The sequence below is a fragment of the Chanos chanos genome, chromosome 10, assembly GCF_902362185.1.
Source record: "Chanos chanos chromosome 10, fChaCha1.1, whole genome shotgun sequence".
Taxonomy (NCBI): domain Eukaryota; kingdom Metazoa; phylum Chordata; class Actinopteri; order Gonorynchiformes; family Chanidae; genus Chanos; species Chanos chanos.
In genome coordinates, this window is record NC_044504.1 from 13312536 (window position 1) to 13338960 (window position 26425).

A 26425-nucleotide genomic window follows, 5' to 3' on the forward strand; every position below is an offset into this window, starting at 1 on the left:
TCCATCCATTTATTTACTTGCTTATTTATCTATCTATCTATCTATCTATCTATCTATCTATCTATCTATCTATCAGGGACAACACACATTGATTAGAGTCAGAGATAGCAAATTACATCTGTACTTGTTCCCCCAGTGTCTTTTATGTCTACTCTCTAGACATAAAAGACAGAAACATTTAGATTCCCGCAGTTCTCACAGTTAAAATGATCATTGTGGCTACACCTTTTATTTTTAAAAAAAATTCAAATTGGATTTGTAAAACATAGCATATTTGTTTATTGCAGCTAAGTCAACATAGGTAATAATCATTATTATACTGAACAATCTGCTTTGTAAATTGGAAAGGTTAACTCTGACACACTTCCTGTTTATCAGCATTGACTGTTCATTAGAAGATGACTCTCTTGGAAGACTGGTAAATGACGACAGCAATCCCAATTCAAAGATGAAATTAATTGTGGTGAATGAGACTCCCCACCTGTGTTTGTTTGCATTGCGTGACATTGAGCCAGGGGAGGAGATCACCTATGACTATGGGGGCTATCACTTGCCATGGCGGACAGTCAAAGTAAGTTAATATTTTGACAAAAAAACTCATACGGAAGTTGTTATAAAGTTTTGAATGAATTAATTCATATTTTAGTGCAATATGTATGTTCAAGATCACTTCAGCTTTCATGTGTGGTTCATAGCAGTTTGTCATTTCACTGATGTTTAATGTCCTGTATGTTTAAATGAGTTATGGAAAATATATTTAATTCATGGGCTTTAGCCTGTGGGTTAATTAGGCAGTTCATATCCAATACTTAGGACCATGTATGAAACAACTGGCTAGGATCAGTAGCACATTAATTCCATGGATTCCAGTGACACTGAAAGAGGGCTGACTCTTGGGGTACATTTGGCAGGCAGCTCAGTGACAAAGACTGCTGAAATAGTGGCTAAGTATAAAAATTCTTAATAGGCCATGGAAGTCTAAGAGAAAGACATTAAAATCCAATTCATAGAGAAGGATATTTTGTTCAGGTTGTGCTTTATAAACCCATTCTTACAGCTTAAAATACACGCCGTGATCTACTGGGAGATAAGAGTCACATGGCCAGTTAATTCATCCATCACCTTCTACTCAAAAAATGAACAGGTGAATCTGAGGCTTAAACTATAAGAAACCTACTGGTTGGAGCACTTGTTTCCGCACAGTGAGAGGTTCACACAGGCTTTTTTGTGATGTGGGAAAAATGTTCTTATTGTTTATGCCTGTTCAACCCTCTAGTAGGCAAGATGAACATCAGTTAATACAAGCCTTCCCCAAGTGGTGACCTTTATCTTGAGGTGAAGTATTTCTGCCTTAGTGGGGGAGGTTATCTCAAGGTTGACAAAGACTCCATCTACAGGGCATGAGTGGTCACTGCACCTTTTGATAAGCATGATCACAGTGTGGGCCTACATGCCATGGCCATCTCAGTCACCAAATCACAACTCAGTCAACACAGATTCTGGACCAGCATTTGAGACAGTGCTTTCTGTTATCATCAACAAAACACCAAACGAGGGAATTTCTTGTGGAAGAATGGTGTCACATTCCACCATCAAAGTTTCAGACACTGGTAGAGGGTGCTCTTGATGGCTTAGTTACCTGTTCAGACATTTCAGATTGTGGTTAGACATGTACTTCAGTTCCCTTATTCCAGAGCCATGCAAAAAAACCCCAAAAAACATTCTTGCATTTTAGTTCTAGTTCACTTTGGCTTCACAGTGATATTTACCATCGGACCAGAAGTTGTCAACAAATGCACCAAGAAGCCCTGGCTTGACAGATCTGAACCTTCCATGATAACTTTGACAAATCTGTGCCAAGAAAGAATAAGGACATTCGAATCACAGTAGCAGTGGAAAATAATGAGCAACATAGCTGCTATTACCAGCTATAGAGAAGAACATAATAGCTTATAAGGGCATCTTGTCAGGATTTAGTCTGTTTTCTGATGTTCTTGTAAGTAACTTCAGCCTCTTCGTTGGTCCAAGTTTGCCCTCTACTCATCATGGCTTAGTTTGTGTGCGTGTTTGACTGTACCAGTACCCTCAAAATCTCAAAAGCTGTAGCTTCACGTCTTACATCTTACACATTGTTTGTCTGTATTGTGCTCATTCTACAAATGAACCACACCAGGATTTGCCTGGAAGCAGACTGAGACCAACCATCTCACGTGGTCTTAGTGCAGTTATTTAGTGTGCACCAGGGTGGACAGTCTTTACACTTGTTCAAACAAAGCACACTAATGGAGTAGTTTGGTTGAATGAGACCAGGCAGGCCAAATGTGAACAATCCCTTATATTGTTGTTTCCTTTACTTTGACAGTTAAATGTGTGAATATATCTATTATTGCTTGTTTACAGATCAGTATTACCTAAAGTTTGCACTGTGACTACTGTTTTGTAGTAAGATGGTAAATAACTGATTTAGACCTCTATCTTGAAAACATTATTTTAACAAACAGCTGTTGTCCAGTCTGCTTGTCTGTGTTTGCATTGTAGCAAACCACTGAAAAGGCCTAGACAATGTGTGTTGAAAAATCAGTTCACTGTCCGATAACAGAACAGGTTAAGTTTAAAGTAGCATAGAAGCATTTGTTCTACCCTGTGTATTTTTTTAACCCACTAGCTGTTTTCCAACACTTAACCACCTGCATTTGTAAACATGAAAATTATTTTCCTTTCATGTAAATGAATGCACTACTGGTATAAATGGTAAAGTGTGTTTGGTAGTACAGATACAGGTAGCACAGTGTAAAGCAGTTTAATCAGCTGGACTATATGTCACATAATAACATGGTAAATATCTGTTAGTTAACTGTATTAGTCTTATATTGGCACCACTTCAGTTTTGAGGTCATTTGATGGTAGATAAATTTAATGGTTCAAGGCTAAATGTTTGTAGCGGTTTTGTGCATTCACGGTCCTTGAAAATAGTTTGATAAGCATCAGTCCAATCTGCCTGTCTGTGTTTGTGTTTCAGCAGACTGATGGGAGAGCCCAGACAAGGCTTGTGGACAAATCAGTCCAGTTCGTGATAACTGAACAGGTAACATTTAAGTCATTGTGTGTTTGTGTGGAGCAGGTGACCCAAAGCCAAAATGTGTTTGAGAGCTTGATGACCCAACTGATTTATATCACGTATCACTGTCTGTATCGCCATGTTACTCACACATAGGCATGATGTGCAGTCTGGCTATTTCTGGATGGGCCACTTATGTCTCCTGTCAGATTGAGTGCCATTAAAATGCTGGATTTCTCTGTTAGGTCACAAGAGAAAGCTGAATACTGCTGTAAGGACAGTGTTAGAAGACATTTGATTAACTTATCAAATGAATCATGATACCATAGGAAGGAACCACTATTTTGAAAGTGAAATTTTTCCTTCTTACCTCCGCTGGCTGTGCCTCTTTGGACTGTCAGTTACAGAGAGCCAGACTGGAATAGCTGGGATTCAGACTCTGAATACAAGTTAAAAGATGCATTTCTGTAAAGCAAGACTGTATCCTATCCCAGTCATAAGTTCCTAGTGAAGGTATCTGATTAAATAAGAAGTGCAAGTTGACTGAATCTGAGCTTTAACCGACATGTCATTACAAGTGATTATTAAACACATATGTTTATTGTTATTTTATGTCAGAGTTGTGAAATAAATCCACAGACGTGTCGAGACAAGCCATCTCAGCCTGAGTCCTCAGAACAAATAGTAATCTAGTGTACTTTTCTCTACAATGTCATATCGTTCTCTGTGTTTTTGATTTGAGAATGCAATTTAGACTAACTGCCAAAGAAAATGTGCGGCTGGAACTTTAATATTTAATAACAGGTTTTGCCTGCCTTGTTGTCGTGCCAGACAAATTGAAAGGAGTGGTTAAATGAGGAGATTACCTTTTTATTTCAGCAGTTTGAGAAAATGTTCCTTAATTTATGTACAGTGTAATCGTATAACTAACTAGATAATCAGAATAATCCATATTTTCATTTCACTTTAGACAGAGTTTGGAGAAGAGTCACAAATGTGCAGTAATATTCAGACTGAATCTTCTAAACCAGCAGGATTAGACTTTCACTCTCCAGCAAAGTTTCCTTTTAGGAATATCATTAATTTGCATTAAAGGGACCAGAGAACCTTCTTCCTGCTTTCTTTTGAATACATGTTTTGAATTTCTCTGTCCAAATAATCAATCCAGCTCTTTTTATCATGCAGTTATACAATTATGTTAATATACAGTGTAATGCCATATTTTTGCTTTATTGTTTAATGTATTACTTTTTTGGATTTATACTAATTAAAAATAATACTGAAATATCTGTGACTTCTACCTATATTATCAGAAAAAAAATTACTATATTTCATAATCATTGATTGTCTGCTCATCTCATGTTTTGAGAGTCCATCTGTTTTTTTGTTGTTGTTGTTGTTGTTGTTGTTTTTCCAGATTATAGAAATCCTGTACTTTGTTTACATGAACTAGATTGACAGTGTTCTTTCAGTTCATGGTCTCTATTTGAAAAAGAAGTCATGTAAATTCTTTACTGAGATGGAAGTAGTGGACAGTTACATTACAAACTTCTGACTGGATAAATACAAACTTTTCAAGATTGTCTGTCTGTCTGTCTGTCCTCTTAGGATCAAAAAGACATGTTGGACTCTCAGGATGATAAAAAGATTCCAGACATTTCTTCAGATGAAGAAGATATGGTTTCTGAAGATAACAATGATAAAACCAAAAATGTTGCCCCTTCAGGGACAGAGCATTCCTCTGTTGGCACCAGTAAGCAAAACTACTGCTATGTCTGTGGAAAGTCAGTAACTAAATTAGCAAGACACTTTGAGCTGCATAAGGGAACAGAATACGAAATTGCAGTGGCTCTAAAACTTCCAAAGAGATCGAAAGAACGGAAGCACATCTTGCAAATTCTCAAAAATAGAGGACACTTTCTACATGGTGTTAGATTTTTAAAAACGGATAGAGTTTTGCTTAAGGCTCGAAGAAGACCAGACAGTGAGAGTTCTCCAAACAACTTGGAAAATTGCTTGTATTGTGAAGGAACTTTCGTTAGAGGAAATCTTGCACAGCATGTGAGATCCTGCAAGTTGAACCCGAACCAGAAGACAGAGCAGCACGGGAGGAGTGGGAGTTTGGATTTGGCAGCAATGGCAAATTATACAAACCAGAAAATATCAGAGGAGGTAAAGAAATTGCTAATCAGTATGAATCAGGATGAGGTTACACACATCATAAGAGGAGATGATTGTATTCTGCAGCTGGCCCAAGCCTTCATAAACAAGTATGCCAGTGCAGAAAAGCATGCATACATACAGCAAACCCTGAGAGCAGTGGGAAAGTTTCTGCTAGTGTTGCGCAAAAGGTCATCTATAAAGAATCTGTGGGATGCTATGCAACCAGCCAATCTGCCCAAAGTCATTGAAACAGTGAAAGAAGTTGCAAGGTTTGATGCTAAGAAGAACTGTTTTGAAATGCCAGCCGTTGCATGCAAAATCAAAAATGCTTTGCTGAAGTTATGCAAGGAGATTGTTGTAAGATTGAGGAACGATACAGACACAGAGAAGCTTAAGTCAACAGAAATGTTCCTAAACGTCCTCAGGGATAAATGGGCAGAACTACCTTTGACAATGTCAAAGATTGCTAACAAGCCTTCCCCACTCACCTTTACACAAGATGTTCAGATTCTACACAACCACCTGGATAAAACTGCTGAGTCTGCAATGAAGGTACTAATGGAGACAACAACACCTCAGAGTTACACAGAGCTCTGCAAAGTAACTTTAGCTCAGATCACTTTGTTCAATCGCGGATGCAAACAAGAGGTATCAAAGTTGAGTCTTCAAAACTTCAGAGAGAGAAAACAGTCTGAGGTCCCTAAAAATTCCACTGAGCTGACTGAATTTGAGAAAAAGCTTTGTCAGTATTTTAGCAGCATTGAAGTTTTGGAGAAAATGGGCAAGAAACTAAGAATCATATTAACTCCAGACATGGTCAAGGCATTGACCCTGTTGAATGACAAGAGAGCACTGTGTGAAGTAAGTGACAGCAATGAGTCCTTGTTTGCAAAGCCCAACAGTAATGAACACTACTGGGGGCCAGATGTACTGAAGGTTTTCGTGAAAGAATGTGGAGCAAAGAATCCGGAACACCTCAGATCCAAAGAATTCCAGAAGCACGTTTCTATTCTTTCACAAGTCCTCAGTCTGAGGAACAGTGATCTGGTGCTGCTGGCAGGGTTCCTGGGCTATGACATCAGTCTTAAGAGGGACTACTACAGACTGTCTGAGGCAGCACCTCGGTTGGCAAAAATCTGTAAACTCATTTTGTCCATAGAGGGAGGAAGTGTGACTAGCCTGATAGGGCAGTCTCTCGACGACGTCACTCTCTGTGGTACGTTTTTGATATTGCACATTTATACTTTAGGGGGAGTTGGACCAAAACTCAATATGTTTTAAGAGGATAATAGTTGGTCATTATTGTCTGGCTAGTTTGACACAAGCACCTGATTGCCCTATTACATCACTTCCGTAAAATTCAGCTTAGCCGTCATGCGTAAGCTTTGAGTTTATTGTAGAGTGCTCAGGCAATTAATTCATGTTTATTTCTAATTTGTTAATTGCTCAACAAGAATATGGTTTTGACATCTTGATGATCTTTGCACTTAACTAACATATATAATAGTAGCCCTTTGTAACATGCTTTCCAGATAAAATTCATGAAGGTGATAGTGATGATATGGATGGCAGTGAAGATGACGATGGAGATGACAGCGGAGAGGAGGACATTGGGAACAATAAAAGCGATGAAGGTCATGTATCTATTGCTCCCAAGGATAAGGAGAATCCTGAAAATCAGGGTAAGGGGTATCAGAAGTTTTCAGTTATGAATGAAACTCGGATGGAAAATTTTTCAGCATGTATTTCAGCTAGCTACCTAATTTAAGCTAGCCAGTGACTGGAATTAACTTTGTGAAACCAAGGCAGAAATGTTCAAATGAATCATGTCTTGTTTTGGTTTTGACTATTAAAATATATAAGAAGCTGAAATATATATGTATATGTGTGTGTATATATATATATATATATATATATATATATATATATATATATATATATATATATATATATATATATATATATATATATATATATACGTACACACACACACACACACACACACACACATATATATATATATATATATATGTAATTTTTTTTTTTTTTTGCAAAACCAGTTGTTAACATTGAAACACTGAGAGTTAAGAGAGTTAAGTCATAAAAAAATTGAGGTTGTACAATGAAATTATACTGTAATTCTAGTAACTAGTGTTCAGAGGTAATGGTTGAATGACCTGTTAGCCAACTTAGGTAACAAGACAGCAAAAGCTCTTGTGTACATAACAATGGGGATTTAATTTGCCAGGTACCTATATATATATATATATATATATATATATATATATATATATATATATATATATATATACACTGTCACACTCTTTCACTTGTCTCTTTTCAACAGACAGTAGCTGTAAGCCGGTTTCAAAAGAGAACCCGTCTTCAAGGAAAAAGGCCAAATTTAACTCACAGCCGAGGAAACCATGGAAGAAGTCTGAGGTAGCAGCGGTTATGAAACATTTTAAAAAACACATTCAAACAGGGCGGCGGGCCACAGTGGCAGAATGTGCCCACTGTCTGCTATTAGAGCAGCCTGCACTGGAGAGAAGAACGATACAAAATGTAAGGGACTTTGTACGAAATAAAGGGTTAAGCCTTAAAAGATCTCAAGCTCGTCAAGTGACGTCTGTTTACTGCTTACCTGAACTTTACGAACTTATGTCAGTGTAAATATCACCTCCAGTTATCACCAGTGTTTCTCTATTGCCTTTTTTGTGTTTCGGCTTAGTTTTGCAAACCAAAAGGTGTTGTATTCAGATCATGAAAAGAGATATTTTAAGATACAGCATATAATTTAGTTAGAATCTGTATGAGATCTTTTCTGATGTATGTAAACTGACTGGCTTTGTCTTTTGAATGGTTTTCAGATGTTTAGTTCATATGACATGTACTTGTTTTATACTATGGTTACTATATTCTATACTATTGTGCTGTGTACACTGCAAGTGAAAGTCTGAATGTACTCTTTCTGAATCATGTGAGTTTCTATAAATAAATGTGTGACAAGGCTCAAATGAAAGTCTTTGCCACCCTTACTGGCTCACAGTCTTCAATCTACAAATTCTAATAAGGTGAAGAACATTGTTCGGATCATGACAAAAGTTCTCATCATCAAGCCATGTATGTGTGTGTTTGCACAGCGTGTCATACCTGTTCTATTGAGCAGGTTCTGTCTGGCTTGTATGAAGGCGAGTATGTTTGCGTCTGTTTCTGGGTCTCCAGTCAGAGGGATAGAGGAGTAGGGAGGGCCTGAGGGGGTCAGAGGCCTATACAAACAACAAAAGATGCCATGTGTTAAACTGCATTTCACCATGTGGAATCCTGCCATAGAATCACAGCAGTTATTAATCAAGTTAGTTTGAGAGTGACAAATTGGTGTTCCCCTTATATGTTTTCTTAGATAATGATTTTCAGAATAAATCTTAAGCTTCTGAGCTGTGATCATCAGACTTAACAGGTTGCTTGAGCTAATCTTGTTTAAGCTGCCCATCAAAGATTTTGAATTAGTGAATTTAAAAAACGCTATTGTTTTGTTGTCACCATTCACACAGAGGTGCTTTTCTGTACATTTATTGAATGAAATCCTTTCACACCATCATTTTGCCACCCATACAAAAGATGCAGAATACATGTATTGTTGATATTTTCAAAAAATTGCCATGCTGTGCAAGCAGAGATTTAAAAATAGGCAAAAAAATGTTTTTCACATATCCCCAGAATTTTGTTGAATTGGATTATTGATGAATCCTTACTGTTCACAAAGTTTGTTCACGTATAAGGGGGCTGAAAATACATCACTTCTATATACATTACTTCTACTACTGATTCCAGATGAACTTGTGGTTTATAGTTGTAGGAGTTATAATGTAGACAGATGAATGAAAAAAAAGGGAACGTCAACAGTCTAGGCTTACCTTAGGTGTATGGACTGACCCTGGTCTCCTTTCACAGGGGGTTCACTGTCAATCAGAGAATATAAACACAGTTAAAATTGAATGCAATGAATTAATGAATCAATCAGTTGCCCAAAATGTGTAGCAACAGGTAACCAGATCACATTTTGCCAGATGTGTTTAGATTGACAGTATTATTAAATGCTTTCAACATGCCGGTCAATACTGACATGCAATAATCTGGAATTTCCACCAGATGGCAGAAATGAGTTGAAAACATAGCAAATGGGGCATTCTTGGTCAGATGACAAAGCACAGATGCCGGAGAAATAGAGATGATGACAAACTCCACTCAGTTTGATGAGTTATGAATTGTCTCTTACCACTGAGTGAGTCAGACTCCATTTTACTCAGGATTAATATAAACAAATTAATAGGAAAAAAAACTCCTCTGCCTCTGGAATGAGCATGCCTTGGCATCTTACAAAATCCAGACAGGTTCCTGTATCGTATTATAAGAAGCAACTCATCTTGTGCTGACTAACTGTCATTTACAACATTTTGATAGCCTTTGAGGGGAGATATCTACTGATTTAAATCAATATCTTTGACTTTATGCATGACTTTTGACTTTATCAGCATCCTTGATTTAGGAGGAATTTCTTTTTTACTGCCGGTTCTATTGCACAGTATCTAGCGATGTTACAATGTAGCTATTCCTACGAAGCAGAGACACAGCCCAGGTACATTAGTCTGACAGTGAGGGCAAGAGTTACCTGGTGAATAAGTGTCTGGAGGAGAAATCTGGCATCTGATCAGCTTCTTTGACTTCTTCCACAGGATTCTGTGGAAAAAAGGGAAGAATTCACATTAAACCCTATGACTTTTCATATGATGTATTACACATAATAAATGCACCAGAATTAGGAGCTGCATGACATAAGTAAACAGGCTGGTCTCTAGTCCTCAGAAGTTTCCGGTAAACGCATTTTTGCACACTTGAATCAGGCTTATATATTAAAGACATGACAGTGTCACTAGAAAATAATTAGATAAGTTGTTATGGATACAGTTGCATTACATAGCTGCTACTGTGTCCACATATACGTTAAATCTCATTTCTTTATGAGATTAAAACAAAGCTTTGACTGTCTGCCGCTCAGATGTTGTTGCATAACCAGCCAGTGACAAATAAAGAAATATGGAGCCCATCTGAATGGAATGACATGTAACTAACACCAGCTTTCAGAGAGCATGCTCACAGAAACAGTTCTCTGTGACTCACAATTTAACAATGTTCATCAGCTATTTTAAGACTTTTTATAATCCACTAAGAAACACCCATAATGTGCCACAAAGTTCCTGTCTCTAACACGATGACATCTAGGTTGCATACCCCCCTCTCCAAATGAAGAGAATCTGTTTTCAGAGTGGACAAATCTCTCAAAAGATTCTCTGTGGCATGTGTGCTAAAGAAAGTTTTTCATCATCTGACACTTCACACAGAATAAAGCGAAAGCCTTCACAGGCATATCCGTTTACCCTAAGAAGAACATATCTGACTGCTCCTGTTTGAAATGACTGTAGTCTCTATTCCAACAAATCTTAGATTCAATGCTTTTTTGCTTTGAAGTCTGTTCCCTCTTTCTCTCCCTTCTCCATTCTCATTCCAACACGTAGTGTAAACAGTCATTCGAGATCCAATAAACATGCAACACATACACTCATGTGCACATATTTAATAAAATTGACAAAGATGTCACCTGTAGACTTGTTACCCTCTTGGTCCACCAGTCCTCAAAGTCCTTCTGTAATTTGATCTTTGACCTCTTCAGAAGTAGCTGTATATGTTCAATCTCAGTCTTCATCCCTTTAAGACGTTCAAAGGTAGCTATGTAACTGTGGTGATGAGTGAACAGAGGGTGGTTAAGCCATAAACGCATTTCACACACACACAATTCCAGAAATGATGACTGATACTTATGCTATTCATATATGAACACACAAACTTACTTTTTCTTTTCCTCCTGAATCTGACTGCGGAGACTTTCCTCCACAGGGTCCAGTTCTTCAGAGTTCACCTCATCCCTCATCATACCTACAGGAAGGAGAGACCAGTAGTTCAGAGAGACAGTCAGCACAATATGGATTTTTTTCCTATGACAATATGACAGTATTTACTAATAGAGTTTTGCTGACTTCAACAGAATAATAATTAGGAAACTCTAATGTAATCAATCAATCCTGAAATGATCAACACAGGATTAAAAAAACTGAAATAGGTAATTTGTCACAAACACTCATAGATATTGGATGCATGTGCTGGGCAGTCTTTATTTTAAAACCTAATCCAAAGTCCAAGTCGCTTACATAGGCCAAGTTTGGTACACAGCTGTCAGTCTACTGGGGGCAGATCAGGAAATCAACGACGATAAACAAGCAAAGGTCTAAACATTATAACAGGAATGCTCACTAGAAACAGGAATGCTAACAAGGGATATTATGGCTTAGTACACCCAGGTCGTGAGAGATTTTATGACTGACTGAGGAAAACCAAGAAATATATATACTTGTGACTTAATGAGACAATGAGCAGGGAGCAGGTGAACATGATCATCAGACAAAAAGCTAGTTGAGCAGGCAAAGTTACGACTGGCCAGAAAACAGTATCGTAGAGATGGAGGTATGACATGCATGTAATTCTGGAAAACCTGAGACTTACTGTGTATGGAATGCATAATTTTATTCAATGGAAAGACACAAGACAAAAGTGCCTGAAGGTTTACTCAATGCAATACAGTCTCCACTGACTTCAGTTATTCACTGACAGACAGATTCAGACACTGCCAGGCTTCTCACGGTGAATGGATGAGGTGACTTGTGAAAATATAGTATGAAATCAACCAGCCTTGTGCTGCAATCTGCATCCTGCGCATCTCGAGCTGTTTCTTTAGTTCATCTACAATCAGAAAGAAAGAGAGAATGAGAGAGAGAGAGAGAGAGAGAGAGAGAGAGAGAGAGAGAGAGAGAAGGAAAGAGGGTAAGAACTCTGGTTCTGGGATATTTCATTGTGGCTGGCACTGTGGAATGGTAAATTACATCTTCAGCGGGTGGGAATTTGTATAAAACAGCGCAGGCTATGCATTAGCAATGTAAACAGTTCATGTCACATGTAAATATAGAATCAGTGTTTGTGTGCGTGCTTGTAACATTTGTGTGTGTTTGTGTGCCACACATTGGTCTGTGTATATGTGTAGACATTAAAAACTGGAGGACTGCACACTCATTTTTCATGGTTGTCACAGCAGAGCACTAACAATTTATGACAGTTCTTGAAAACATAGATGTTGCGTGACTGTACATCACTGTAGAGAGTAGTTTTAGTGGCAGTGGTATGTCCACACTGCTGCTCCAGCCCTGAACAGGAGGCTAGTTTCATGCTTCAGAGGACCTGAGGGAAGTCAAATTCTGTAAATACATTAACAACACTGGAACAGCAAATGTGTTTATTCCTCATTCGTCACTGCCTCAATCTCTCTCTCTCTCTGTTCCCTCACCCTTTCCTTTTGGTTTTAGTTTGTTCATAAGACAGCAGAAATGCTGAGGTCTACTGTCATGTCTCATTCCACTTGATTATGTCACTAGGTCCTGAGCAGTGTACACAGTAAAGGCACTACCTTACACAGCAGAGTTTTGCCCCAGGTTGACAGGTCTCATGGTCTGAAACCAGACAGTGGCTGGTGGTAACCACTGGTTGTGGGGGTGTCAGCCACGGTCACTCTCCCTCTTGTTTCATGTACTCACATCTACATCTGTGGGGGTCAGATGTACAGATGTGGATACATCACACATGTAGAGCGAGTCATGCCGCTCATACTTCACAAGCATGGATAAAGACAGTGTAAATGGATAAAGGTGGTGGTGTACCAGACAAAGCATGTGTTCGTAAGCTGATGTGCAAAGGGGAGGTTTAAAAGAAATCATGGGTAATTGGGCATTCCAAATCGTGGGGAAAATTGAGAATAAAAAAAGTAGTTCTACAGCTATCCTTCTATAGTTTGTTCCAAATTACTGAATAATTGTAATAACAATTTCCATACTACTACTACTACTACTACTACTACTACTACTATTAATAATAATAATAATAATAATAATAATAATAATAATAATAATAATAATAATAATAATAATAATCTTATTGGATTATTATTCTCTCTGTAGTGGTCCTTCAATATTTCTACAACATATATTTTTGTAAGTACAGGAGGGAGGAGGAGTCTATAACCTCAGTGGCCTTAACATAGTGAGTCTCTATGACCCATTTCTCAGTAACAAGGGAATATCTGTGATAGGGATTTCTGTGAACATGTGCAGTGAAGGATGCCAAGTTTTGATTGCTGTGAAAGTGACATATTGTCCAGGGGGGTAATCAAAATGAATCTCATTTGTACCCAAACAGGCTGCCAGTCGCAGATATTTTTCTCAAACAGAATGCTAACCTTCCCCATTGTATTCAAACAGGTTTATACTGTGGATAGTACAACACTATCAGTGATGTAAACCTTGTGGTCACTGATTTATTGCATGGTTTCATTCAATACAAAGCTCTCAGTTATGAGAGCCTTGTTTTTTGAAAACAGAATGTGTGTTCCATCGGTCAGTGATATAAAACTTTTTTGAGACAGGTGGAGAAATAAGTTAAAAGGGAATTACCACTAGATATAATGAGATTGGATGTTACTAAATATTATACCAGAAGACAGCTTTGAAAGTGTGAAAAAGTCCCTCTTCTAGAAGCACAAATGCATTAGAAAAAAATAAATAAATAAAGGGTTACTATACACAGTATATAGAATAATTACATTCTTTAGAAATAGCTAAATGCAATCGAAACAGAACTACTTGCAATTAACTATCAGAAGCAACTAGAAATGAATGGGTCTCCATCAAAGTCACTCTCCGGCCCTTTTTTGACAGACGTGAGTTCCGTTCTGGCCAATGGATTCATACATCCCTTGGTGATTTTCAAATGTCATGCTCATGTTTCAGTGTGACCTACTTTACTCAACGTGTCACTAATAATCATGTATACTTGAAATAACTACATATGAAAGTAAAGCATGTTTTTGCCATTGGTGTTTTTGTAAGATTTAGCACACATGTAACATGTAATAACAAACTCTGCTGACATGTCTAAAATCCAGAATCTGCCACTACTTGGGAAGCCATACTTCAACCAACAGTTCCATGAATGAGGAAAACATGCTTCTAAAATTACTGTGTTTCTTTAATTTAGTCTCACCAACAAATATTGACGCTAATGCTTTTGGAAAACTATTTGCACCCATCAGTGCCACCTCATGTGTAGCTTATTAAAACCACCCCTTCTGCTGACCTAAAAACACACACACACACACACACAGACACACACACACAAACACAAAAACACACAAAGGCTCTAGACACTACAGACATGCACTTAAAATCAAAATGGATTCCAATAAAATAACAAGTCATTTTAGCAAACAAAGCAAGAGGCAAGTATCTCATTATGACAAACACAGATATATTACTTTAAATAAATAAAGAACAATTACAAATTATTTTGGTAAACAATTAGAGCATAGATTCATAAATGTCTTACCAAACCAAAATAGCTCGCTCAAACTGGTTGTGTAAATATGTTCTATGTTGTAAATATGTATATGCAATGTGTTGGTAGAAAGCTTACACTATAAGGGCAGTTGCAGTATACTAATAAGGTACATAGGTATAAGGGACACCAAGTATTTTCATCTTTAAAGATCTTTCACCCAGGCTCTGGTAAAGAGCAAGTCATACAAAGATAAGCATGCTGACTAAACATGCATGCTGGATGCAGACAACAGTAACAGCTAATGTGTAATTTACAGCAAAGAGTGCATGCAAACCTATCGATAAAAGCCCTTTTTAACCTCTATCAAGAAGCCATCAGATGAGCAGCTAAGGCTAACTAATGGCAGCAGCTCAACAGCTCTAAAACAGATGGCCGGGTCAATCTTCCATTTGCAAACAACAGGATATGGTGTGCATGGAGTATTCCCAGTAGATAGAGGAAAGCAATCTGATCCAGTTGTCTGACCAAACCTCTGGGTGATCAGCATCAACTGTGTGACCATGACAAACCGCATAAAATAAGGGGATTTAGAAACACTTTGCAGGGCCATTGAGTGGTTTGAACCCTGTTTGACCCAGCCAAGGCTGACAGGATGAAAAAGCATCGGGGACAGGTAGCAGACTGGAGTTGAAAAACACAGAGACTGGAAAACTACAGTGTGACTTACAATAATTGCCTACATATAGCTGCAGTAAAGTCTGTGGGACTATGCTTTACTGTTGGCAGAAGCATTGACTGATGAATACAAATGTCCCGGTGTGTACAGGGAAGTGCATTAAGTGGGATTGTTGAGAGGCATGGGTTCCAATGAGACATCCTGTTTTACATTTGAGCATACCAGTATTTGACAATGCGAGACTGGATAGCCAAAGCAGTTAAAAAAGAAGTCTGACAAGCGGTAGGTGTAGAGAGATTTTGGTACACAACAGCACTTCACAATGATTTGTTCCTCTTAACTAAATGATGGTTATAGCAATAGCAGACATGATCAGCAGAACTTTCTGTCAAGTTTACTGTATTATAAGGAATAATTAGTCCCTTCTCCTGGATTTGCCTGTTCCAAATGCATATTTAGTTAGACTACCCCTCCCCCCCCTCCCCAGTGGTCCAGTTGTCTATTAATGGACTGTGCCAACACATTTTATAGGGTTCTATGTCTTCCAGGATTGGACCCACCATGCAACCAGAACATTTTAAACCCAAGTACGGTTCCTCTTACTTCATCATGAAATATTCCATATTCATTACTGTCTGGTTTCTAGCTCAAAGTCTTGTCTTGTATTCCCAGATTCCTGTGGGTTGGAGGTTAAATATGAGCAGCCACAGCACCACAGCAGATTGCTGTTCCAATAACATGCACGCCATTCACGTATACATAAAGAATTGGATTTCCCCCAGTAAATCAACTGTGTTCCAAACTAATATCTGCAAATATGTGTACAACCATTTTTTAAAGCACTACATTGATATAAATGCAAAATATTTGGTTATAAGATAGGAAATCTTGAAAGCATTCTTGCCTCTGAACTCAGCTTTGAAACTCAGGTTAATGCTATGATGAAGGCATTTCTTTTAATCATCTAAAACATTAAACTAAGGTAATTTCTTACACAATGTTGGTACACACGCTGATCCAGTCAGCTTTACTTACTGTAATGTTTACTTTCTCTGGGTGAACCCAAAACATACCTTGTCACCTGCAACCACATCAAACCAAACCAAATTTGATTAAAATAAAACCTCAAAAATGATTAGCCCTCATGGCAAGTTACGTACCTCACAGACTGTTGAATGTGCCAAAGGGTTACCAGAATTTTTTTTTTTTTACACAGACTGTTCAAAGCTTTCACCAACTTGCATTAATCTGTCCAAACTCATTAAAATACAGCTGGAGCTTAGAATGCAAACCTTGGCTATAGTAATGTTCATTCTTGTATATGCTGGTTTATTTGACAGAGGTTCGTTATCCACATGAGCACATTGGTTTTGTCCAAATAAATACCAGTGAATGTGTGTGAATAAAAGCAACTTAACCTTAAAAAAGCACAAGAGATACAGGATTCTGGATTATAGTTAAATCAAACCTGACATGCCTAATTTTGAGGTGTTTAATCAGAGAAAGAATATATGCTGTTAAACAAGCAAGTTCTAAATTCTAAGTTACAAGTTATAAGCTCAATTCCAAGTTCAAACAAACAAACTTTCCAAAAACTATAATATGTAAGCTAAGATTCGATTCTCCTGTTCATTTTCAATGTATTTACTATTGTGAATGCATAGTTTAACAATTTCATTACTTTTTCCAGACAGTGTACAGCTGGACAGGGTGCTTGGGGTCAAAATACTCTTTACAATTGTCATCATTTCCTCATTTCGGGTGACACATGGAAAGGTTTCAGAAGATGGAATCAGTTGAGGATATTGGGGGAGTGCAAATGATTCAGTTCATTTAAAAAGGCATTTGACCTGGGTCAGTTTTTTTCTGGCCTTCACAAGCACATTTCGCACTGCAAGTAGAACCAAGCTTTCCATGCATTATCATCCTGCCTGGACATGATACCTGCAATTTGGAAGAGAGCCACCAGATCACCTCTGTGGATGGACATTTGAAAGCATTTTAAGAGGCTAGATCTAGTGCCAAACAGTAGGTATGTTTTCTTTTTGTCTCCCATAAAGATTGCTAAAAAGTTATTCCAGAGCTCTGTAACAGGTCAATAAAAATAGTGTCAGGACAGTTCAATGACTTCTCCTAACCAAAAAATATACAAATTACCATTTCCCAGATTTCTCAGGTAGATGACATATCGAATTTAAACTGTGGCAAAGACAGACCTGGTTTGATATTAATGCCAATCATCACTAATGATGGTACACGTGAGCAGAGAGGCGCCACCTCACCCACAAATATGCTCTTCTTTTCAGATTACTATACCACAGTCACGCTGGTCCAGAATAATACAAGAAAAACCACAAGTATTGGGACAACTGAGAATAATTCAGTTGGTTCACATCTCTACTTTAATAACTGGCATGCAGATTGAATGGATCACAATAATCAGATCTGTCACTGAAATTAATTTCCATAAACGGTTTGTCTTGATGAAGGGAAAATATCAGTCTGAGATGGTAAAATAACACTATTTTCCAACGATGTCATCCTTTCAGCCTCCTCTAAATGTACATATAAAATTTCAATAACAAATCACAATGCCCTGGGTTTCAAAACCTCTGACTGCAAATATTGAAAGCCATAATGATCTGGAAAGTGAGGACAAGGACTCAAAGCACAGGAGGTTAATAACCACCTCATTCAATGCTTGAACAAAACTACTTCTCTATAGCATCACCACAACCACAAAAGAACACAAAGGGATACCAGCTGACAACAATTACAAAGTATGCTGGCAAGATTTATATTCTACACATCTACCTTCACAGTTTATCTACTGATGTGGGACAAAGGACCCGTGACTGTGACTACTGAGGCTGTATGTTGTGGGTGTTCAGGATTGGGGGTTGCATGGTGGAGATGAGCAAAGAGGATAGCAGATGCCATATATGGGACAGTTATCCAAACCTCCAACACATCTGGAAAGGCGATTGGGGATGCTGCTACTTTTCGACGGTTCCTCACCTCCCATCCAGGCGAACCCATACATCACGAGCCCTCCGTCAAATATATCTGCCCCTTTACTTACAGGTAGAGCAAGAGAGGAGCTTGGAATGCCTGCAGTCCAACAGGATAGTATTCCAAACCAAAATGTTGGCCAAGAACAACACATGCCAGAGACCAGGCATTCCCAGAGCCTCATCTCTGTCCTGTAGCCACTGTTTGCAGCACGTACCACAATTTGAATCAGACAGCCTGAATAAAGGTGAAGCTTACTACTAAACGTTAAATTACAAAATGTCCATACTCCACAACCACACCAGTCACCAAAATCCATGCTCTAACAATGTCCAAATCAGTCCCTAAGAATGTAAAATATAAGAAGGTGACATAAACAGGTGATCTCTTTAGGTTTTGTTTTAAGATTTCCTTGCTAATCAAAGCTTTAGGAGTTATATCACAATGACAGTACCAAAGTCCTGTAACAGTGTTCTTTCTCACAGTGGAAAATAATTCAGTGGATTCAGTGCAAAGACACAAAATCACAAGTACCCTGCCCTGTCCAAATCAGTGCATGTCATTCACTGATTTATTTGAAGCATTTGAACAGTTCCTGACAAACTCAGCTGTGTCCTCATCAAAGCACAGTGCTAAAGTCACTGGCATAAACTATATAATTTTATGCTTTGATAACCATATCAGGGCTGAATGTCATTTTAAGTGACATGTCACGAAAGGAACAGTGTTCCATTTAATCAAACTCTGAAAATGCAGAGAAAAACTCAGGTTGTAGAAATGTTGATTCTGCTGGGAACTTAACAGCTGTCTTTGAAAGCTAGGCAGTAAAGCTGTTTATATTTGATAGAGACATGTGGAAACCACTTTTAAATTAACAATTTAATTAATGCTTTAAGAAAGATTTGGCTAAACTGACAACTGCACAAAACAAGAGCTACACTTGTCCTAAGACAGCTGGAAACATAAAGAAATGCTGAACTTAAAAGGCTATTAAGTAGAAATGAAGAAACTTTTCACTAGAGCCACATGACTGCTCCTGTACTGAATATGAAGTAGCTGCTAAAACTCTTCACTTTCTTGGCCTCTTCTGAGTCAGGTCATCAGTCTTTATGAGAGCCAGCTGTGTGGTTCAGGGTGTTAAAAAGAAAGCCCTTCAGATGTGCAACTAATCACAGTGGGAGCACAAACCAAGATCTTGTGAACTCCCTGTGACTTGGTGAACCATCACTGAGAAGATTTTCTTTTCCTGGATCACAGAAATGGAGATATCACTGACCGCTCTCTCTAGTGGTCTGTCAGGATTTACCAAAAACAAACAAACAAACAAACAAACAAACAAACGAAACTTATCTTGCCTAAGTAATGTCTGGTCGCTCATAAATATAATAAGGTGGCTTAGTTTCAGATAAACAGAGACACCCCGCCCCCCTCCCCAGAAAATAAATAAATAAATAAATCACTGCATCAGCACTGCTATTACGATGTAAGATTAATCAGTGTACAAAACATGATATATATATATATATATATATATATATATATATATATATATACACACACACATATATATATATATGTGTGTGTGTGTGTGTGTGTGTTTGTGTATATATATATATATATATATATATATATATATATATATATATATATTTATATATGAATCCAATAACAGTGAGGAAATGAACCAGCAAAAGCCAATTCTTTTTGATAAACTAACTGAGGGAAAAAAAAAAAAGTTTGTGTTGTAGTCTGGCGCCTGGTGGCTGCGAGTAGTCTGGCATCCGTAAGCCTACCTGCAAACGAGATTCCACAGGAGAGGTGGAAAAGTGCAGGATCGTGCACTAAGGGAGCTTGTAAAACAGCCTGCCTTCTCCCTATAAAACACTCACAGGCCGGAAGCAAGGCTGGAAACCGGTACCAAAGAATGACCTGGAATGTGCTGAGCGACGGGTTAAGAGGAAGACAGAACCCAGGTGTGGCTCTGTTCATTATCGTTTTTCTCGAACTGAATGCGCTGAGTGAAGATTTTAGACATGTAGTAAATGGGTAACTAAACAAAGACAGCATAATAATGATGACAGAGATCATGTTATGGCTCAGTTTATTCTGTCATAGGTAGTGGAGTGTAAACTATAGGTGAGATAGGACTAACATTCTATTTGCTCTCTGGCACTATATACTCAGTGTTGTACTTGCAGCAGACACTTAACGGACACAGTTTGATACATTTGGGGCAAGTCTGTCTGTGTGTATGCTGAGGAATGACTGAGAACACACAGCTTTATGCGTTGGGTCCATTTGACAGTGTGTATGCAACAAGATGACTTACTGATTTTGCTCCTTGCCTGGTTCACCTGCTCTCCCAATGCCTTGGCTTCGCCAAATCTGACAAAAACAAAAAAAAAGTTTTAATTTTTTAATGTTTTTCAAATGTCAAACCTTCACAGAATACAACTGTCCTGAGTTCTGTCCTAGGTTCTGCCAGGTTCTGTTTCAGTTTGAATAATGTCATAAACAAAGTCATTGATTGTCTAAAGAAGTCCATGTGTTGTCAGCTGATTTGTTCATTTGTCTTTAAATGGACTCCAATCTGTGTATGCAGGTTTAATGAGGAGGAGAAGGCAAAAGATATGTGACATGGAGGATCAACATGGATCACAATGATACAACAATTTTTATTCTTATCCAAATCAAATACCTAGTGGAAAAACTGGAATTAACAATCTGTAGTAACTCTTCAAGTCTATGCAATCTCACCTGCTCACTTTACTTGGTTAGACCTGGGGAGTCCCATTGTGACAAATGCACATGTTAAATTTGTCAGTTACATTTTGTCACAGGGTCCTCCCTGAATCCCCTGACTAGCATAGGATTTTCCCCAAATCCCTAACTGGCACAGGATTTCCACAAAATCCCAGATTTGCACAGGACTCTGCCCAAAACTTCCGAGTGACACAAGCTTTCCCCCCAAATCCCTCACTAACACACGGTTCTCCTCCAGACCTCTCACTGATAAACTCTAACCTCTTTATATCACAAGATGTGCTCCTCACTCATAACTTACTTTTACTGTTCTCATTTGGCCACTGACCTCTGTTTCAGTATTGCCTTGTTGTCCTCAATGATCAAGCGACTCTCGTGATCTTTCTGGAAGATCTCAAATGCTTCCTGTTGCCCTATGGACAGCTCTGGACCTGAGGAGGGAGCAAGTGAAAATGTTTGATGACCAAGGAAAGCAAACAATATTGAAAATGAGTACTTTGGGGAAAAAGAAATTTTTGCAATGGTTTCTGGATAGTTTGGAAAATATGCTGTGATTTATCGAACACTATAGGTGATCATTCTTGGTTTTTTTTTTTTCAGTTTTCAGTTTAAAGCACAGGGTCAGTACCACCTTAATTCAGGACCAACTTTATAACACTCTACTGTATACGACCACTCCACTGACTCAGTCACACTGTAGTTGCTATACCTGATGCAAAAAACTCCTTAAATTTAATGATCATTCACCAGGTGTTGATTACAGTATGGTTACGGTAACTGGACAGTGTGATGCAATAAGATAACCATTTATTTTGACTGATGGACTGTTTGGGTGATAAGGTGCCACACAGAATGAAGTCACCACATCTGTGGATATGTTTCTTAATTTTTTTCCCTTTGAGAGATCATAACTGATGCCCTTGACAGATGGGAAATCATGACAGTATGTGTGAGAAAATTTAGGGGTTAAATATCATCCCAGCAGACAAGTCTGATGCCCTTACCACCCGTGTACCTGTGGAAGTCAAACCAAAATCATCTGTCAGCATTAAAAGAATTCCAGCGCTACTCTGCAGTCTGGCCTCTGTGAGGTCAACTCTCAAACATTTCAACCGAGTCTTAAGGAAATCAAAGGCAACTTTTGGAGTGTAATAACGTAATAATCATTTTGGAGTGATCTGATAAAATATTTTTTCAACAGCATCAAGCAATACACTACTCACCACTAGAGGAAACAAGTCCACACAACTGAACTAAAGAAGAAAAGAGACTTTTGGTTTTGCTCATCTACATCTGTGAATGACTGTAAAATGGACACCACATGGCAACATGAAGATCAGTGGTTATATAACAGGCTGTGACAAAACACATTCCATCAGGCTCTTGAGTGAAACACTAAGAGAGAGAGAAAAAGAGAGAGAGAGAGAGAAGGAGAGAAAGCATAGGATAATAGTTTTGATGGAATTGAGGCTGACTGCATTCAGAGTTTTGGCTGCACTAGGTTGTATTCAAGTTAACGTTCCAAAAAAACAAACAAAAAAAACCCCCAAACATCTGTGTGTAACTGAAAATGTCTACTCAGTGATCCAAATGTACTGCTCATCTCAAACACAGTTCACAAGGCATCATATTAGTTAGGCAAATGACCTCTGTTGTTGTGCCTTTCAGTGAGGCACTTAACCTCAAATTGCTCCCGAGGTGCTGAAACATGGCAGCCTGTGTCCTTGGCACTTTACCCCAGAACAGTAGCCTTGAAAATGAGTGTACCACGACCTTTCCCTGGTTAAATAAAAGGCTAAATGTCATTGGTTTGCTGGAGGCAAGATAATGGAGTTGCCAATAGCAAAGCATCAGCATAAGCACAAAATAAAAAATAGAAAGATGGATTTCCTGCATCATTTCAAGGAATAAGGTTGAACACACTGAATTATATTTCCTAAAGCGCCTACTGCACTTTTTACTACAGAGTCCTGCAACCCCTAAGTGTTAGTGAGAACATTAGTGACTGTGTCTGTGACAATAACAGTCTTTACTAGCTGTGTTTCATGAGGATGATGATTATTATTTTGACTAGCTTCTTACTCCTCGAGAACTTGCTGCTGTAGGCTAAGCTCCTCTACAGCTGATATTTTTAATGGAAAAGAGATTCAACTAGCATTGGAACATCATTTGAGAAAATATCTTGCCAGAATTAACACCCAGTTAAAAGTATATTTGATTCCAAATAGAATAGTACAGGCTGAAAAAGTTAACAGGATGAAACTAAATTAGATCCTGCCATAGCCATAAACTTGGTCTTGTATAATGTCCAGGCATCTACACCACATACTGGGCTCTACTAATACTGACCATGGAAAAGGTTATTGAATAAGAAGAGATGATGTGAAAATCATGTAATTTTTCCTTTCAACCTCTCACTAGTGCAACATCCTGCCAGCATACAGGTGAGTAAGTTTGCAACAGCTGTCGCTCAGCACATTAGGGCTCCATTGCAGAAACTGGGGGTTAAAACGGTAGGTCTGAGGGGGTGTGAGGGATATTGACAAAGTGCAGAAGGGTTGCTTATTCTAATGTATATACCCTTCCTCTGACGGTTGACACTGTGCTCTTGAGCAAGGCATTAAAGGCAAAGTTGCTCCAGAAGAGATGCGACACATGGTACTCCTGTCTCCTCTAGTTCACTAATCCTGCAGCACAGTGGCCTTGCAAAAGAGCAGATATTATTTAATGGCCTTTCTGTTGTTAAATAAACATCAAAAAAGCAATGTATGACTTTCTATCTTTACTGTAGGTGTTTCTAAAGTAGATGTGGAGGTTTACAAATTTTATGAGACAATGTCACAGGTCACCACAGCCTATGGAAACCTTGTCATAAGAGGGAGCTATAGAAAAAGGGTGTTTGTGGAACAGCCATTTTGACAGTGGCATAGGTCACACAGCATAATTTGGTGAGACATTCACATTATTAAATGCAAAATAAAATAAACTGTTCATTTCTAATTTTGATTTATTACCCAATGAATACCTTGATATCTTGCCAGCATTGTGAACCAGGACAGTCATTCTTTTTGAGGCAATTTTCATGGACACATGTGACATTCTGGTAAAGTGGTAACTGTTGCCGCAATTCTTAACGGGAAAAACACAGTCATTCTAGCTGGCCAAGGTCTTACACAAACCCTTCCCGCATCCAAAAGGAATTACGTCACAACAGACCAAATGTTCAACATTTACCACAAGCAGAGTCTTTTCCATTGTGTTATGAAACTAGCATATTTTACCTTGACAGCCAAAAATGTTTTGTACTAGTGCAGGCAGATAAATAACCAGCACTACTTATGGTCAAACTAGATCCTATAGCATTAGGCAATGATATAAAATATTAACCTCTGGGTGTGTTATTGTATGGTCAAACAGCCTTTCCAGTCGGTCTGGAAAGTGGATGGCATCATAATTCATCATATGTTAACACTTATTAGAGGGAAGATGTTCCAGTAAAGTCCACAGTAAAATGTTATGACGATCACTGCCATCTAAAATACACAATGACTACTACATATATTAAGACTTTCTCTGACTATGGAAAATTTCCTACTGGATTTGAGGTCTCTCTATTTAAATGTCACAACCCTCATAATCACGTCACTCACACGTCATTTACAGTCACAAAGTGTAATCTTAGACTCAGGCAGGCTATGAGAACATAATCAGGAGAACCAAGGCTGATTTGTTGATGATGCAGGTAGATATACAAGGCAGTTAAGTCCTCTAAAGGTAATGGCAAAGGGTTTTTACCCATAAAAAAACTATGCAGCCAGATCTTTTTACAAAACGTTGATTAAGTGTGCAGTTTCTAGCTAAAAGCAATTTCCTCTTTACCAAAACCGTACTTCAATTGACGTTCCAAAACACAGCAGATTCTCTGGCAGTTTGCTGTAAACAAATCACCTCTAAGTCCCACAGTGCATAGTCTCCCACAGTACAATAATATAAAATAATACAAATCTACTGTTTGCCTCAATTTTTTTTAATGCGGACAGTACAAATTCTACCTTCCATAATACATTAGATATGGTATCATCATTAATTATAAAAAAAAATATATTCAACACCCTGGTTAATAACGATACCCACGTGCTGAAGCAGGCGAGTAGGAGATTAAAACAAAACTGGTGCGCCCCTAAACTAGAGGTTTTCCGCTGTGCCTGGCATGATAGCCAGTTTGTAAATGTGCCCTATCCACAGCCAAATCTGCCTACTTCTCGGAAATCATTAACATTAACAAAAATAGTCCCAGGTTCCTTTTGATACAGTATCTAAACTAACCCAGAATCACTCCCCTCACTAGCTATTTTACAGCAAATGATTTTGTTAATTTTTTCTTGCAAAACATAGAATTCATCCCTGCCGTGATAAGGCCTGTACTTAAAAAACTTAACCTCGACCCTGAAGCCTTAAATAATTATAGGCTGATCTTGAATCTCCCGCTTCTGTCTAAAACACCTGAAAAAGTTGAAGCTGCTTGTCACAACCTGCACCTCCGTTTTGGACTTTTAATTTGATATGTCTTTGTGCTCTTGTTCTGTGCCTGTCTCCGCCCCTCACCTGTTCCCGTTTGTCCAATTATTACCTTGTTAATTTCTACCAATCCTGTGTTGCCCTGTTTAGTTCTCCCTCTATTTAAGTCCTAGTGTTTGCCTTGTCTTTGTCTATCGTTGTTTGTGTTAGTTTGCACAACTGTTACGCTGCACCTTTTTGTTATTGGCTTTGCTTTTGTTTTGCACTTGTATTTTGATCTTCATTTTCAGTAAAGTCTTCCGTTTTTGTCACTTCAACCATCGTGTCTTGCACTTGGGTCCTGCACCACACCACCAGCGTGACAGAACGATAGACCCAACAAGGACCCAGCAGACACTTCTGTCTCCCAGGCAGAGACGGCTCCAGCTCCTGACCTGGGTGCGGCGGGGCTCCCTCTCTCGGTAGGTTCTCCAGCCCCTAACCCGGGGGGGGGCTCCCAGCCCTAGACCCAGGCACCACATGGACTGTGGTGCTGGGCCCAACCATCTCTAGGGCTGTGTCCGCTCCTGGGTCTCCTGTCTCTGCCACCCTGAATCCCCTTCAAACAGTGTCTCTGAAGGCTCCATGGAGGGTGTGCTGCCCAGCGCGAGGAATGCGCTGCCTGGCGCACCATGGAGGGTGTGCTGCCCAGCGCGAGGAATGCGCTGCCCGGCGCACCATGGAGAGTGCGCTGCCCAGCG

At 38.7% G+C, this 26425-nt stretch overlaps 1 protein-coding gene across 1 annotated transcript in view; it reads right to left on the reverse strand.

The window, feature by feature from the left end:
• Window positions 1-702: 702 nt before the first annotated feature.
• kif6 (kinesin family member 6) overlaps window positions 703-26425 on the reverse strand; it is a 72083-nt gene continuing 46360 nt past the window's right edge. The window contains exons 14-21 of the mRNA XM_030787370.1: window positions 21496-21598; window positions 20734-20789; window positions 12026-12076; window positions 11131-11215; window positions 10852-11016; window positions 9139-9183; window positions 8363-8490; window positions 703-710 (exon numbers count right to left, since the gene is read on the reverse strand). Of these exons, the coding sequence (XP_030643230.1) occupies window positions 703-710; window positions 8363-8490; window positions 9139-9183; window positions 10852-11016; window positions 11131-11215; window positions 12026-12076; window positions 20734-20789; window positions 21496-21598 (641 nt within the window). The remainder of the gene's footprint in view (window positions 711-8362; window positions 8491-9138; window positions 9184-10851; window positions 11017-11130; window positions 11216-12025; window positions 12077-20733; window positions 20790-21495; window positions 21599-26425) is intronic.